Source organism: Rhynchophorus ferrugineus, unplaced genomic scaffold (assembly GCF_030347505.1).
Source record: "Rhynchophorus ferrugineus isolate W39M unplaced genomic scaffold, kcgeb_rfMv2 rfM4, whole genome shotgun sequence".
NCBI classification, from domain to species: domain Eukaryota; kingdom Metazoa; phylum Arthropoda; class Insecta; order Coleoptera; family Curculionidae; genus Rhynchophorus; species Rhynchophorus ferrugineus.
The window spans coordinates 49,801,331-49,819,672 of record NW_027472583.1 but is presented as its reverse complement, the minus strand read 5'-3'; the positions used below and the strand labels follow the sequence as shown (position 1 = coordinate 49,819,672).

At 32.8% G+C, this 18,342-nt stretch overlaps 2 protein-coding genes across 2 annotated transcripts; both read right to left on the bottom strand.

Moving 5' to 3' along the window:
- Positions 1–137: 137 nt before the first annotated feature.
- LOC143196488 (odorant receptor Or2) lies at positions 138–10,370 on the bottom strand. The gene is made up of 7 exons (XM_076404191.1): positions 10,150–10,370; positions 5,203–5,361; positions 2,000–2,404; positions 1,850–1,949; positions 1,665–1,766; positions 386–541; positions 138–323 (listed from the first exon to the last, which is right to left on the bottom strand). The coding sequence occupies exons 1-7, from the start codon at positions 10,359–10,361 to the stop codon at positions 273–275; spliced, it is 1,185 nt and encodes a 394-aa protein (XP_076260306.1). The 5' UTR covers positions 10,362–10,370; the 3' UTR covers positions 138–272.
- A 2,599-nt stretch (positions 10,371–12,969) lies between these two features.
- Positions 12,970–16,001, bottom strand: LOC143195772 (homeobox protein MSX-1). Its single transcript, XM_076403215.1, has 2 exons — positions 15,537–16,001; positions 12,970–13,566 (listed from the first exon to the last, which is right to left on the bottom strand). Exons 1-2 carry the CDS (start codon positions 15,751–15,753, stop codon positions 13,103–13,105), a joined length of 681 nt encoding a protein of 226 aa, XP_076259330.1. The 5' UTR covers positions 15,754–16,001; the 3' UTR covers positions 12,970–13,102.
- Between the last annotated feature and the right edge of the window lie 2,341 nt (positions 16,002–18,342).

Sequence of the window (18,342 nt, the reverse complement as noted above, 5' to 3'; positions counted from 1 at the left end):
AATATATGGAAATGATTAAAAAAAAGGGAATTTCTGATGAATATGACAATGCTATTTAAAGAATTTGTTATTTAACTGATTAGTATTGATAAACTTGTATCATATTCACGAATCTTAAAATATGGTTACAATATTCTCTCAAATCATTCTTATGATCTATAACCACATTAGGGAAATCCCAAAAAAATGACTGTTGCTTCTTCATTTTATTTTATTTGCTCGTAAACTACAAGTGCAGTTGTGTGTTAATTTACTTCAGTTCTATTTTATATCTACTGAACATTGGTCATAAGTGTTACATATGAATATGCAACGTTCATAATCTGAAATAAAAATGTATATACATATTAGTTATAGTGGATATTATATGGTGATAATAAAATACTTTTAACCCAGTTTGTGTAGTCAGTGGATTAAATGGTCCTATGGTGAGTACCAGTGGCCTTTGGGCTTGCATCATCATGAGCCTTACTAGTTTTTTTGCATTTTCGTCGAATTCATACCATTCACTTTGGTATAAGGCATCAGCCACTAAATAGCTCTGTAACAATTGTTTTTATTTGTGCTTTTAAAATATTTTTAGATATATTATTACTAGTTGTTGCCGATTAACGTACAATTTGTCTCTACAGTTACTTAAAATTATATATTTATCTAGCAAGATCCATTGGTCCTTACTTAGTATCTAATTAAAAAAGAAGTTAGTAGTACTTTTCAGTATTTTTACCAATTAGTACGCTTCACTACATATTTAGTCAAGATCATACGATTTGGTTTCTCGAGTGTGCGTCCTAATTCAGTCTTGTTCAATAGTTCCAGCAGTTTGGAGTTTACATGGGAGTGGAGTCTGTCCTCATGGCTTGTTACAAATCTCTTAATTTCCTCTATGACAGTTAGAATCTCGATGTAAGTAGTTGGTTGCTGTAGTATTTGGGTGTATCCACAATATTTCTCAGAACTTTATTCAGAAACACTCGTATTATGTTGATTTTACTTCAGCAGCAACTTATTATGTGCGGATAATTTATAGATTTTCATCCAAATAACCAATACATTTTTTATATTTTAATTCCTGTTCTTTTTTTGATATTCAACTTCCAACGAAGTTTTGCGTCAATATTCATCCCAAGTTACATCGTATTGTTACCGTATGGGATAATAGATTGTTCATATTTATTAGTATGTGAACAGTTTGGTTGTAGGTGAATTCAACATGTTCTGATTTACGGTCTTTGATTCTCCATGTCTGGGTCCACTTATTATTATTACTTGCGTGTTGCAGTTTTCTGGTTGCTTCTTTGCTGTTATTTCCTATAGCAAGTATAGCAGTGTCATCCGCAAATGTAGCCATAGTAATATTTTCTATTTGTGGTATGTTACATGTATAGAGAAGGTAAAGAACAGGATCCAAGGCACTGCCTTGCGGAACACCTGCTTTTGTTTCTTTCATTGTTGAGTAAGCTTGTTCTTGTTTAACTTTAAGCATCGTGGCTGATATGTAAGAGTTTAAGAATTCAACGTATTGCTTCGGTAATATTTTGTTTTACATCAGTCCCTTATGCTAGATTTCTTTAAATGTGATTATGTAATAAATAATATTTAAATGTAATAATTTATGGTGACTGTAATGGTACATTAAATTTAAGAAAGTTATTGCGACTTACCTTTTCCATAATATTATTTGCTGTGTAGCTAAGAGAAAAAGTCTGTATGGTCAAAATAAAAATATATAAAACCCAAAATACACCTTCTGTCGTATTCTCAGCCTAAAAATGAATTAATTGATACATTGATGAAAATTAATTAATGCAAAAGTTCTTAAAAAAATTAAAGTATAAAAAATTCAGACCTTAGTCGCATTCACAGCTACAGTGGCAACATTTAAAGATAACAAAATGAACTGCATGAGTATCACATAGCGTACAGCCGAATTTAATGTATTTGTAAATCTTCAAGTAAAGAGTATTTTATATACAATATTATAAAACCACACACTTACTTTATTAAAAATTTTTGCTGTTTAATATAGTTCTTTAACATGTCCGTTATGGTCTGTTGACCCATGGTACCTTTCAACTGTTTCACTCGAAAGCACAATACTTGGAAATGGATCGTTGGAAAGGTCATCATAGTAAGGAGAATCATCTGAACAATTGCATATGTTGCAGCCCCGATGGGTGATGCCACTAAATTGATGACAGTCACCGTTAAAGCGTGTTCATTTTTGTCTATGGGCAACCACAGTTCTAAACCGAAATCGAACATGGCTTGAATATTCTTGTTGTTGGTCGCATTAGTATATTTTATGAGAGTACCCAAATCCAGAATTAAACTAGTGCCTCCGCAAATAGAGAATAGTACCATATTTAAAATTTTGCAGTAACGGACTTCTCTTTGATAGATTCTGAAAGGTAATATTTTAAAAACTTAACAGGTCAATTGAAAAGTCCCCGGCCTACCATAGTAAAACACATTTTTTTGGCTAAATTAGTTTTTTTTATTCAACATAATCCCCTTCAAGGGTGATACACTGATTGTAGCGACCCTCCAACTTTTTGATACCATTTTTGTAGTATGATTTGTCCCTTGCTAAAAAATAGGCCTCAGTTTCGGCGATCACCTCTTCATTCGACGAAAATTTCTTCCCAGCGAGCTTTCTTTTGAGATCCGAGAAAAAGAAATAGTCGCTGGGGGCCAGATTTGGAGAATACGGTGGAACAGGAAGCAATTCGAAGCCCAATTCATGAATTTTACCATCGTTTTTATCGACTTGTGACACGGTGCATTATCATGCTGAAGCAGTAGTTTCTTTTTCTTCAAAGGCGGCCGTATTTCGGCGATTTCGTCCTTCAAACGGTGCAATAATAACGCTATGTAATAGTCGCTGTTGATGATCCTTCCCTTTTCAAGGTAGTCAATAAAATTATTCCATGCGCATCCCAAAATACAGACGCCATAACTTTGCCAGCCGACTGTTGCGTCTTCCCACGTTTTAGAGCGGGTTCATTGTGTACAATCCACTCGGATGACTGTCGATTGGACTACGGAGTGAAATGATAGAGCCGTGTTTCATCTATTGTGACATATTGATGCAAAAACTCGGGTTTATTACGCTTGATCATCTTCAAACACTGCTCCGAATTATCAACTTGTCGTTGTTTTTGGTCAAAAGTGAGCTCGCGCGGCACCGAATTTGCACAGAGCTTTCTCATACCCAAATATTCATGAATGATATCATGTACACGTTTAGTTGATATCTTTAGAGTGTCTACCATTTTATTCAATTTCAATTTACGATAATTCAAAATCATTTTGTGAATTTTTTAATGTTTTCGTCGGTAACAACCTTTTTTGGGCGTCCAGTGCGTCCAGTGCGTTCACCGTCTTCGTTGCTCATTTCATATGTCTAAATTTAGCATACCAATCCTTGATAGTTGATTTTCCTGGGGCAGTGTCCGGAAACTCGACATCGACATCAAGTCAAGTTTTTGCTTCAACTGTATTTTTTCCCGTCAAAAAGCGTTACTTTATCAACACGTGAAATTCCTTTTTATCCATTTTTTTACAATAACAAAAGTTGCTTCACTCGAAATGCTATAATTCACAAACTAACGGTTCGATAGCTGTCAAATTTATACACGTATCTTTTGAGGGTTAGGGCTAACTAAAACACACGGTCACAGAAACATCTCAAAAATGAAAAGTATGATCTTGAATTCATCCAAAAAAAATCGGCCTCATACGAAGTGGCTGATAAATCAGCTTGATGTCAGCTCTATCGGAGTTTAAAAATATGAAATGTAAAAAAACCGTTAATAGGTTTTCAATACAAACATATTTTAATACAATTATTTCAAAGGAAACTGTTAGTCTGAAAAGTATGGAAGAGGTCTAATGAACTTCCGGATATTGTTTTTAAAAGAATACAATATTTAAAGGTATATAATAAAATGAAGGAAGACTTATACTTAAATTTATGTATTTAGATGAGATATTGATATTTCAGAGTGGGACCAATATACCCATTGGTCACTCATGGCAAGATGCCAATAAAAATAGTATTATGATACCAAATGTTGATGGAAAAAGGTAAACGCTAGAATAACAATTGATTAGGTTTTATTAGTCATAACTTTTATTAAAAGTTCATTGCAAATATATGGTACTTCATTCTGGAAACAGGAATGGTTAAAACACCTTCGGTTTAGATGAACTCGATCAGAAACATTGAAGAATAACTTGACAAATGATGGAATTTTGATCAAACGTTAGATAGATTGGAAATTAACAGATTAGTTATTCACTTGAATGAAACTTTCTGAACATGATATTATTCAATGCTGCCAATTTCTGAGCCAGGGTGATGAGAGTGGAAACAAGTAAAGGTGAGTATATAATTAATATATGCTAACTGTAGGAAATCTTATTGTGTGACTGTAAAAAAAATATGTGCACAGATATGTGTGTAATTGTTCAGAATATACATGAGCATTTAGTTAAAATATGTCAGGAGAGAAATAATAGTAACTGTTTTGCAGATATGGTAAATGCAATAAGGAGAATGAAGTGATAAAATCTAGTTTTATCAAGAAAGATGTATACAAGTGTTAATAGAACAAACGAAGGAGAAATACAGTGATATCAAAAGTTTTTACAAGGAAACACTCTACCGAAGGACACAATTAATTAAGGTAACATATATAAGTTGGATATACAATTGTCAATTAGGTAGATTAGGCCTCCAAGGGATACAACTACAAACGCGCCTAGAACTCTAACTTATAGGTGGTATGCAAAAGATTAGATCTACAATAATTTTAAAATAAATTATATTTGATAACAGTATTTTTGTTTAATTATTTTATTTAGATTAGACTCTTGTTGTATGTCAAAGCCAAACTGAACTAAAACTCATAGTTGATACGGCAACATTGCGACGTTTTGACGTCACAAATTTAGATAACGCATGTACAAAACTTCTTTGTACTGTACTTCTTTTGAAACTAAGTTTTAGTAAGATATTTTTAAATTATTCTCTTTACTCTATTATGGGAGAAACATGATTAACTTAATACATTGTGGCCGAATTTCAACCACACTAGTCATAATTAATTCATAATTATCGATATCTGATAGGAAACGATATTACTGTATACTGTATTTCATAACATATTAGAAATATAATAATTCACTTCATTGTACCTGATCACTTCGGGTTCCTTGGATTCTATTACCAACTTTTCCTTGTTTTGCATTACGTCCAGCATTTCAAGCACGTTATTCTTTTTGTACACAATGATGATAACGATACTCTCACAATAAGAAATCACAAAAGCTCCATTTTTTATTAATCTGTCGGGTCTAAAACATATAACGAGAAGTTATGTTTGAATCTATTGTTTTAGTTATGCGAGATCAATTAAATAAGTCAGTGTTTATTTGAATGGAAAATATTTTTCCCCCAAAAAACATTATTTGTCAAGTTACATTATTTAGTACTTTATTTAGTCAAGCGTTGTCCTATTGTTTTCTTATTCCTTTAAGTTTGGAAACAGGAAATAGTCAGGAAGAACTAAATTTGGAGAATATGCTGGATGAGGTAGCAGTTCGTAGCCTAATTTAGGGATTTTTCGCATGATGTGTACCCGTTCATTGTCTTGATGGAACAACAGTTATTTCTTCACCAAGTGCAGCCGTTTTTTCTTCAAATTAAGATAACCACTGAAGATAATCGATACAACATCGCCAAGCACTCCTTTGAAGAGGTCCATCATGCGGATAGCTTTCTCATATCCAAATATTCATGTAAAATGTGATCAACCTTCTCAATTGAGATGCATTTCAGCTTCAACTATCTCGCGTACTTTCATTCTCCGATCCTCCAATATTATTCCATTAATTGTATCGATGACTTTTGGGGCGACGATCTAAACTTTCGGTGTCATTTGTGCTGGCACGGTACTACGGAACTCACTAAACCTTAACCACTCTTAACCATCGAAGTTGATGGTGCAGAGTCCCCATGATATCTATCAAGCCTTCTTCGTTTTGATGATGTTGTTTTTGCGCATAACTTTTTCAAACAATTCAATCAGTGTCAAATAATTTAAATGAGCTAGCAGAAAATCTCGCAACAGTCTATTAATAGATGACAATTGAGGAAAGGACGGATTGTGTGGGATATTCAAAAAGTCACTGACTTATCAAAGTATTCTCGTATCCTTGCATTTTGAGTTAACCTGGAAAAAACGATAAATATATAGTAATAACCTAACTAACATGATATTCGTTTAGAATATTATTTATATTAATGCAGCAGTAACTTCTTGTAACGCTCTTTGAATATGTCAAAAGGGTATTGTTAAATGACTTTTTTTTGTTTAATTATTTAGATTTATTTTAACTTAACTCGATTTATACCGGTGAAGAGCTTTCTGTTGAGAGAGATACTTTTCTGTGGAGTCAGAAGTAATAATTAATGTTGGTTTCTTTTGTATTGTTGGTTGAACAAGTGATAATCAGAAGGTGGTATGTTTGGCGTGTACGGTATGTGTGACAGAACTTAGACCAACGTATGGCCGAGTTTTATTATATAATAAGATATTATTCTAATAACAATACTTTGTTCTTCAATGTCTGTTCAACTGACGTCGGTAGATATCTGCATTAGGTTCATTCGGTTTTAGCAGCTCGTAACACACTAGATCTTGTTGATCCCATTATATGCTGAGCAAGACTTTTTGGTCATGGGTCTTCCGTTTCGGTGTAGACGTTGATGGCTCTCTTGGACTTCCTCATGACTTTTTGGGCTTGGGATTGTCTTAGTTGATCTGCTTTTAATCGCTAGTCATAATATAAGTTATGGGTTAGTCCAAATAATCAGAATACGTGCGATACTTAAACTACACCACCCAGTAATTTCATTTTAATTTAAATTTCAAGTTTCTCACCTTTCAAAATTTTTGGGTTGATATATATTAATTCTTATATGTAACACATTGGCTGAAAAGTCCCGGACGTAACAAAGAAAACGCGGATTTTACCTTAAAATAGGCCTCTCACCAGTTATCCATGTTTCATCCGTTGTCACATATCGACACAAAATTTCCGGTTTGTTACGTTTGGACATGGTCAAACACTGCTCAGAATCATCAATACGTTCTTGTTTTTGGTCAACAGTGAGCAAACGCGACACCTACTTTGAATAGAGCTTTCTCATGGTCAGATGCTCATGCAATGCCAAACCTACACGTTCTTTTGACATCTTTACGATGCTAGCTAACGCACGCAACTTCAATTTTCGATCATTCAAAACCATTTTGTTGATTTTTTTATGCTTCTGGTGTTACCACCTCATTTGAACGTCCACTGCGTTCTGCATCATCGGTGTCTCTACGAATACATTTCAGATCACCAAACCAACGTTTTATTGTTGTTTCTGATGGAGCGGAGTCCTTATAACACATTTCAAGTCTTTGCTTCACTTCAACGGTATTTTTTTCACACCAAGAAACAGTGTAAAATTAAAACACGAAATTGTTTTTGATCGACTGTTTTAAAAATAATAGAAGTAGTGTCACTCTTAGCACAATAACTCACAAACTTATTAATATATTATATTAACTGAAAATCAGTCCAATTAATTTAGTTGTATTATTTCCCCAGTGGTTAATGGGAAGATTGTTTACTTTAAAAAACGACAAATTTTTTTGAACAGAATCCAGTAAATGGTGTGTTAAACAAATGCACGTCTTCACAAGATTTTCATTTAAAGAACATCGTTTTATTTTACCTGCTATAAACTTTATCATTATCTTTGTATTTTATTGTTTTTTCTATATTATTTTAATAATTTTTAAATTACGAAATATTATCATATCACTCTCTATATATATGTAAAAAATACCTTACCATGCAATTAATATTGGATGTATGCAAGAGTTCTCGTCGTTTTCAAAATATCATTTCAAGTTAAATTTTCATACCTTTTTGCCGGAATACCTTGTATAACATATTAATTGATGGAAACAAGTGGTAGTAAGATGAGGTTAAGTCTGAACTACACATAGGTGCAATCTAACTTCATTTTATGTTTTCAAATTGATGGGTTTTTAACTGATATAGTACACTTGAACCACGGAAAATGAATGTCTCGTCTGGTCTGCCTATTTCTTGCAGTAATTTAATGAACTGGTGTCGGTAGTGCTTAGCTTTAACGGGTCCATTCGGTTTAAACAGCACATAATACAACATATAGTCTACCCAAAGTTATTTTGTACATTCGTCATCAAGATGTTTAATGTACTGCCTGCCGCAATTTGTAAATTAATTTTAGAATCAGACAATATTTTCCTTCACATTCTATTCTAGTTAAAAAGAAACAAAATACTTTCTGATAAGTTCGAACGTGTAACCGAACTAGCCTGCCAAAGTCGTCCAGTTGTTAAACGTACGCAAACTTCTTCAAAACAATAGTTATATGAGGTTATAAACCGGGAAACGTTATTTTAATGCTTTAGTTGTTTTGATAAATTTCAAATCGCTGCTTATTATTACTCTGATTGACAATTCCGAAGCCAAGCGAAACCCCCCCGAAAAAATGGAGGCCCCCTCTTGCCAAAAAGGTTAAAATTCGCTAGAGAGGTAAGAATTTTTACTGTTAAATATTAATTTTCTTCGATTTTTATTGAACATATTTTTAGCGTGTTGCAGCTGCATTGAATATTAATATGGAAGCGGTCAGTGAAATCTCAAAAAATTAAAAACATAATCAAGATTCATTCAAGGTTGATGTTAGTTCTACCAGAGATTGAATATATGAAATGTATAAAAACAGTGAGTAGTTTTAGAATACAAACATAATTTGATACAATTATTTTAAAGAAAACTGTTAGTCTGAAAAGTATCGAAAAGGTCTATTGGAACTTCCGGATATTGCTGTTAAAAGAATACAATTTTTAAAAGCATATAATAAAATGAAGCAAAACTTATTATTTCAATTAATGTATTTAGATGAGACATGGATATTTCAAAATGGGACCAATATATATATTGGTCACTCATGGCAAGATGATAACAAAACTAATGTTAAGACAACAAAAGTTGATGGATAAAGGTAAACGTTGGAATAACTATTGATTAGGTTTTATAACATTTACTATAATTCATTGTAGATATATTGTACTTTATGCTGGAAACAAGAATGGTTAATAACACCTTCCGTTTGGATGAACAGAAATGTGTGTAATTGTTCAGAATATACATGAGCATTTGATTAAAATGTGCTAGAAGAGAAAGAATAGTAACTGTTAGTGATTAAATCTATTTTTATCAACAAAAATGTTTACAGGTATTAACAGAACAAACTAAGAAGAAATACAGTGATATCAAAATGTCTTTACAAGGAAACACTATATAGAAGGACACAAGAACCAAGCATAAAAGGTAAATATGCACTCTAATGAAAGTAAAACGTATTACTTGGATATACAATTGTTAATTAGGTAACAAACACAACCCTTACAAGCTATTATAACTGTGCACCTAATTGTAGTTTTAAGTCCTTTAATGGTACCTGCATTAAATTTACTATAATGTTAAATTAACTTATATCTGATAACATCATTTTTGTTTAATTATTTTATTTAACTTAAAATTTTGTTGTACGTCAAAGCCAAAGTGCACTAAAACTCAGAGTTGATACGGCAACATTGCGACGTTTTGACGTCACAAATTTAGATGACGTATATATTTAGGTATGTACAAAATAATTCTGGATAGACTGTACCTGGCGATTCCACCAGTTCTTCAACGAACATTACCTCAAGAACGTGAATATGCATCTTGGGCGTTAATTTTGTTGGGCTTAGGGCTTCACATATAACTTTCTTGTTAGACGTATGGGTGTCAATTTAAGTGGCACCCAGTATCCTTGCCTTTAAATCGTTTCAGTGACTGTCTGGAATGTCTGGAAATAATTCATTGATAAACGTTTCAACCAACAAAGTCAACTAGTTGTCAAACCGCGGGAACTTATGCATACATCCAATACCTAAAATTCAAAAATCATAAAACTCTTGTAATTTTTTTAGTCGATTGAAGTCCGTGATTAATATGTATCATCATTTTTCTCAGGCTATCGAAAATTACTTGTCCTTGGAGTCGAAACTAATTATTTCTTGACCGAATTCTATCATAAACAATGCCACCAATATCAGAAAAATACATTTTAGAATTTCCACATATGCACGGTATAATATATTCCAAAAGCGGCGTTGAAATGGTCTATGCCAGAGACCACATATGATCAGGTATATTTTTATTGTATTTAGTAACAAGGTATCGTCGACTACTTCCGCCATCTTTGGTTATCGCCGATGACTAATTGATATGAGAACTGTTTTGACAGCTTATATAAGTGTCCCTATTTTGTAATGGCACCTTGTAATTTCTCGCTTTTGTGTCATGTATGTTGCGATGATGGTTATTATAATCCATTTACTTTTAACTCGTACAGCCAACACCGTGGCAAATAACACCTTTGTATTTGCAACATATGCAAATTGTTGTTTAAATTATTACATGTTCGTTTATTCATTAGTTCGTACTTCAATAAATATATATTCATAAACACACCATGTTATCATTTTATATATCTAATTAGTACTGGCGGCAATATGGAAATAAGTAAAATAAAATTCTAACGTTAAAGTTTAATGTTCTACTTGATGTGCTAATTGGTTATTGTTTAATTAAATAACAACCAAAAAAGTTATCAAATACGCCATATATCATACGCCAGATATACTAAATTAATATAATAAATTTGATGACTTCAATCATTTACATTCATTCGAGTCTCTCTGTATATAAAGTGAAGAACTACGGAATAGACCTTAAAAAAAAGCTTCTGCATGCCATTATAATTTATAACGCAATGTTGCAGCACCAAATTTAAATTATCTTTTATTTTGGCTTTGGCAGCAAAATACTTTTTTTTTGTTCTGGCCTAAAACCAGGTGGTGGAATGCATGACGGATAAGTTGGACATAAGTTGGACCGGGGGGTTATGTGGGACTGCCTCTGGGCTTACCAATACACTAAACCGAAACCGCCTCACAGTTGACCCCTGTGGATCGCTACTGCTACAGCATTAAATTTGGCGATAAAGCACCCGCTGATCGGGCAGCCGTTATTGGGCACGAGGACCCGGCGATTGCCGTATGGAGACAAAAGTTATGATTGCAGCGACGGATGAGATCGTTTCAGCCTGGAAAAGGGGGAGGTTAGCGGTGACGCGGTGCTAAGCTCCCAGCATGTCGACCAGCTCGCGAACAAACGCGTTTTCAGAAGAACTTGAGCTGAGTTGTTGTTTCTGGAATGGTTGAGATATGAAGTGCTTGATTTCTGGAGTGTCAGTTTCCCTATGAATTTGATTATTTCTGACAAACTATGGGGCGTTTAAGATTCTCCCTAGGAGCTTATTTTGGAAAACTTGAAGCCGTTTCACCTGGTTGGAAGTAACAAACTTGGAGTAGACATTAGATCCGTAGAGGAGTACGGACTGAATTAACATCTTGTAAAATAAGCATTTGATGGAGATGGGAAGTCTGCTAGAAGGGCAGATCAGACAAAATACTAATGTATATATTTTAAGATTATTATATATCTAATGCATATTTATAGAAGGACTTAAATTACAGTTAATAAAACAACCACAATAGTTTGTAGCTTAGAGTTCAGGGATTTTCGTTTTTATAAACTGAATTTGGCAATACTTTCGACGGTATTGATGAATGCATGTCGTGGTTGTTTTATTGGGTTATATTTATAAATATTGTAATAATTTATAGTTCAACTATAGTCTGTTTAAAATATCAGTGAATTCATCTCATCAAGATATTTAATGTATTGCCTGCCGAAATTTATTAATTCGTTTTAGAATTAGACGATATTTTCCTTCTCATTTTATTCGAGTTAAAAAGGGAAAGAACGTTGTCAAATATTTGCAAAATTTTTCAAAATATTAGTTATAAAAATCACAGGCTATAAACCGACAAACGTTGTTTTAATAACAAAGGGTATAAAAAGGGTAGAATGGAATATTGGGCCATTCAAGGCAAGAAGATAATAAAAAGTGTTAAGACAATAAAAGTTGATGGAAAAAGGTAAACGTTGGAATAACAATTGATTAGATATTATTAGTCATAACATTTATTAATAACATCACATATATTATTCTTGTTATTCTTAGAATTGTTGATTTGGAATGGTTAATAACACCTTTGGTTTGGTTGAACTCGACACATTGAAGAATCAAATGACAAAAAATAAAATTTCGAACAAATGTTAGATAGGTTGGATTTAACAGCATAGTTATTGACTTGAATTAAACTTTCTAAATGGGTGATTATGATTTAATGCTGATAATTTCCAAGACAGGGCGATGAGAGTGGAAACAACTAAAAGTGAAGAGAAGAAATAATCTCCCAAAAATTATAAGATACTGATATTTAATCTTTTCATTCGCAAGATAATTTAGGATCGCTCAGCTCAAAATGGGAAGGTGCTCAAAATGTTTGGATTAAATTTGAAAGACTGTATTGTTAACCAGAAACTAAGGAAGAAATCGGAGTCATAGATTTTATAAATAATACATCGGAAATCATAAAAACTTTGAATATGATGTTCAGCAGTGGCTTTAATGGATGAGTCGCATTCTATTGTTATCATGGAAAATCATATATGTTTTTGATTCTTTTAACGTAAGAGTAATAATTCTAATTCCTAATATATAGAACAATAACTTTTTAGTTTAATATTTTAAATGTTTTATACTTTTAGATAATTTATATATGGATTTTAAGATTTTATTATGGACTTTGGTGTTCAAATCATGAAAAAAGTGACGTTATTATTCATAAAAAATATAAAACGAAATATAATAATAAATAAAATTGGTTCTTCATTTACATATATACAAATTATATACAACATTATAAGAAATACTTATAAATTTACATGGTTATATTATATAATTTTGGATGATTTAATTCAGCTAATACAGAGAACTAACTAATTTTTTAAACCTAACGTGTCACTGTCAGGTATCGTTACTGGATGGTACAGGATGAAATTGTAGCAGCGGTAAAAAAATTGGCATCATTCTTTGATGATGTAGAGTTTCATTGATATAAAAATAACGATTTTCGGTTGGATTGTCCTCTATTTTCACTTTTAACTCTTGACCTTTAGATAAACTATCATGAACTTCGCTATTAGTATGGTCTTCATGTAGTTCTCCGTTATTTTCAGTTGGCGATATGTTACTCCCTTTGGGTAAACCGTTTCTTTCACGTCGTTCTCTGGCCCGACGATTTTGGAACCAAATTTTTACCCTTATATCGGCCAGATTTAGTTTCTTCGACAGATCGATGACTTGTTCGCTGCTCAGGTATGGACTTTCCTTGAACTTTTGTTCCAGGAGCGATAGTTGATAACTAGTGAATGGTATCCTTGGATGGCGGCCAAGCTGGCGTCTTTGGAAGCCTTCTTTCTTTGGTATCCCTATGAAAAAAAACATGTGTATAATTATATTGGAATTTCTATTGATTAACGGAATTATTGAATAAAAATCTCATGCTATATCTTTGTGTGTAGGGTGTACAATAGCTAGGGATAACAATAAGTTTTTGAGTAATTTTGAAGCTTTATTCATAAAAAAACTATATAACGTATTTTGTACAAGGCTTTGTTTATTATTAGCTACGACTTTTCCCTTTATTTCAAGCACCATACGAATTATGCGTTGAAAAAATAATTGCCAATTTCTCTACATGAAATAATAGTGTCCTATTTAGAATTATTGAGTTATTCAATATGTCAATTGAAAAGTCTCCGGCCTACCATTGTAAAACACATTTTTTGGCTAAATTAGTTTTTTTTATTCAACATAATTCCATTCAAGGATGATTATAGAGACACTGATTATAGAGACCCTCCAACATTTCGATATCATTTTTGTAGTACGATTTGTCTTTTGCTTCAAAATAGGCCCCAGTTTCGTCAATCACCCCTTCCTTCGACGAGGATTTCTTCCCAGCGAGCATCTTTGAGATCTGAGAACAGAAAATAGTCGCTGGGGGCCAGATTTGGAGAATACGGTGGATGAGGAAGCAATTCGAAGCCCAATTTATGGATTTTTGACACGGTGCATTGTCTTGGTGAAGCAGAACTTTCTTTTTCTTCAAATGCGGCCGTTTTTCGGCGATTTTGTCCTTCAAACGGTCCAATAATGCTATGTAATAGTCGCTGTTGATGGTACTTCCTTTTTCAAGGTAGTCAATAAAAACTATTCATGCGCATCCCAAAATATAGACGCCATAACCTTGACTATGACTATGATAACCATCGCCTTACTATGACTATCCCAAGCGCAAGAGGTTATGGGTTAGTCCAAGAGGACTATTTGCACAAAGGTCGAAGCGAACTATCCATCGCTATAAACTATTACTGTACATATAGTTACGAGCTGCTAAAACCGAATGAAACTATCACTGCAGATATATACCAACGCCAATCGAGAAATTTGAATGACTTATTGTTACAAAAAATACCAGCAATAGAGAGTAACAGATGTAAAGTCATTATCTTACATAACAACGCTCGCCCAAACGTTGCAAAAGTTGTGGAGGATATGTTTGCAGTTCAAATGAGAATTTGCAGCATCGCTTGGTCAGCACACGGTTTTGAAATGCTGAAGAAGTGTGAAGATGGATCGATGATTGGATAACTGATTGGATAGCTAAAATATATTGAACCCGCTTTTCTCAACAAATGCCTTTTTAAAGTGAAAAATTGATTGGAATAAATGCAAGAAACTAATATTGCAACGTTGCTACATATAGCTAAATATCAGAGGAACGAAAGAAAGAATGGGTTGACACAATGTTATAACAGTTCAAGCAGCTATTATTAATTCTTATTTTGTTTGTTTGTATTAGTATCATCTATAACATCCATTCAAATAATTAATCAATATTATGATTCTATTTAAAAGCAATTAACATGTTTAAGCATAATGAGCTAACTGAAGACACTTCACTAAAGGTTTGTAAAGATTTTTCAAGAATATTTTAATAAACAAAAATATTAATTAAATTCTAAGATTTAATAACCATGAAGGCAGAGTACAAATGGTACTAAAAAGAGAACTTTGAAATAAATTTTTAATTAATCCAAATGAAGATGTAAATGAAACACCTCTAATATTAATAGATTTGAAAACAAATTAATTGTATTATGAGAACGCAAAGCTTCGCGCAATTTTCGTAAGATGTGTGATGTTATTAGAATATGTAAAGAAAATTAATATATTTTTTATAAATTATAAGAAGAGGCGTAGTTAATAAACAATTAATCCTCTTCAAAATACATATGCCATCGATATAAAAACAATAAAATCTATCAGAGATTTATCAATAGTATTGCGAAACAAAACAGACGGATAGAAACATCACTTATCACTAGTCACTTACTGGGTATTCTTGGAGGGCAATATCTCGAGCAATCCAACCACTGATATCTCTCCACCATAGTCTCTGGGTTCTTCTTAGAGCTGTTGCCGGCCCTGTTAAGGATGTGATCGATGCTGAAATCAGACGGTTTCACTGATTGATCCGCATCCATGTTGGGCGTCATGACTGTGATAGTGCCCATTACCCATGGGGTTGTATTTATCTCTCTCCCCACCATCGCGATGGGCGTGTTCGTTGAGATACCCTCGGTGGTTACGTCTTTGGGGTAATTAAGCGGAAAATGGGGTTTTCTGTATTGTGTTTGGTTGCCACCGTCAGTGGTCTGATGTTACCGCAGCCGATTATTGTTCGGCCCTTTTGAGCTCTACTAATCGTATCTGTTTATTATGTAAAGTGGTCTCCATTTTCGACAAGAGTATGTGTTTCAATAGGTCGCATAAAATACTATTAAAATTACAACTGACAATTTATTTTATATTGATTTAATATTAGATTGGTAAAAAGCGTCATCATTTACATTTTTATAGTACCGCCAATCATCAAATAGAATTAATTTATAGCACTTTATTTTTAGATGGTCGAAATTTCATTTTTATTATTTAAAAATTATTAAATTAAATATTTCTAAACTTCATTCCAAATGATCCCATAGATTCTCAATTTGATTCAAATTAGGTTTTTATGGCGGAAATGTCAATACAGAAATGTTCTTTTAGATAGAAGATAGTGTTATTACATTGTTTCTATATCTGGAGTAAATGTTATGTTGATAATTTCAACCCAAAGGCGTTTCTTTTGCGTCTCTTTGCCGTGTTTTTTATTTGCGGTTTTTCAACTGGCCCTTAATTTTCTTTCTATTCGTTAATCAATTATTAATTACTCACACAATATGGGATTTCCACTAAAACATGTCCAGACGTTTTGAAGATGACGATCCCAAAACATGGAAAATCACCACCAAAATTAAATAAAAGCCTATAGACCTATCTCACTGCTGCTAGAATATCTCAGGTATTTAAAAAACTCTCGTTGAAAATAATAAAACCGATTACACAGAGAAAAAAACTAAAACCCACACATCAGTTTGAGTTTGTTATTCACCAGGTGTATAGAATAACAGATGTAATTGAAAAAGCCTATGAAGGTCTTGACTGTCATCTTGTTCATAAGCTACAGAAAATGTTACCGAAACAATACACTAAGCTGTTGAAATCTTAGTACAACCAGAATGTTTATAGTCAAACAAGAGGAAGCTTATTTCAAAAAATCAAACCATTTGATCTTGTGTAATATAGTGTACTGTGGTGCATTTAATAGAAAAACAGCAGTGTTAATATATAAACATTATTACTCCAGATACTAAGATGGGTCTTCCTACATTTATACTTAGATTTAGTTTATTGTAAAGACAAATTGTAGATATTAGTCGGCAATGACTAGTTACAATGTAATAAATAAAATTGAAAAAAAAAATCTTTTAAATTACTATCGCCAAATCAGTTTTGGTAGTAAAACCAAAGTATCATTACTAACCTAGGATATCATTCTGAAAGTATTGAATACTCTATCTCAGTTAGCTAATGAAAAAAACTATGGATGGCGGAACACTGAACTAAGTAATCCATTTGATGTGTTAGAAATTGCTGATACTTCTAACTTTTTTTATTAATTACATCTTACATTAGATATGCTTAGTATAATCTTAATTAATCTTAATTAACAAGTTCGTGTGATTTAGTTGGCTTCAATCTTCTGATTTATAGAGTGTTATCCAATAGTAGCTGTATTATTTCCACGTTGATATTAATTTAGCAAACTTATTTCATGTTTTAAGCCTAAATTTTGGATCACTTCGTATATCCATTTGATTTCGTGCAACTTCTCGTTGGTTACCTAGCGATAAGCTTTAGCAATTATTCGTAGAATTTTATTTTAACTGCGTTGGATTACTAGTGGCGTTGATGTTTTAGTGCATCCTTATATTTGCATTTTGCATCTTATGTCTGATTGAACCTTTAATTGAATATAGTTTTCAAGCAAGTTTCTGAATATAGAAATAATCCTTTTGTCTTAACATTTTTTATTACCCATAGTAGTTCTACAATCTGCTCAGAGGACAATAAGTATTTGTTATGTTTATATTAAGTGATCTAATGTACAAAATACTATTTTTACTCTTGTTTTAAAGCTTATTCTAAAGTCTATATATGCCCAATAATCAGATCGGATGGTGTTAGACGTTTTAATCTACGCGCTTCACTGCCACTTCGCATATTTAGCTGATTAGCAAGTACATTGTGGTGCCTGACAGTCTTTCGAAGTACTTCACATAAACACGTTGAATTACACTAGTTATTGGATATAGAGGAATATCGCGTTATATTACTTAATTTGAAACATAGTACGTAACATCGACAATGGCACGCAACACTTTATTTTGATTTCACGATGGATTACTTTGTTGATGGATATATTAGACTTGCTAGCGGTTCCCCATAGTTGGATTCCATATGCCCAAATAGGCTTGAGTATAGATTTATACAATAATATCTTGTTATCTAATGATAACTTGGATTTGTGCCCGATAAGCCAATAAATTTGGTAGAGTTTAAGTCCAAGTTGTTTCCGTTTAGCGACTATGTACTTCTTCCATGTTAGGTGTCGATCTAGGAGCATATCAAGATATTTAGTACCCTCTGCTTGCGGGAGTTGACAATTATTGATATAGACTGATGGACATGTTCTTCTACGCAGCGTAAAATTTAAATGACTGGATTTTGTTTCGTTGGTTTTTATACGCCATCTT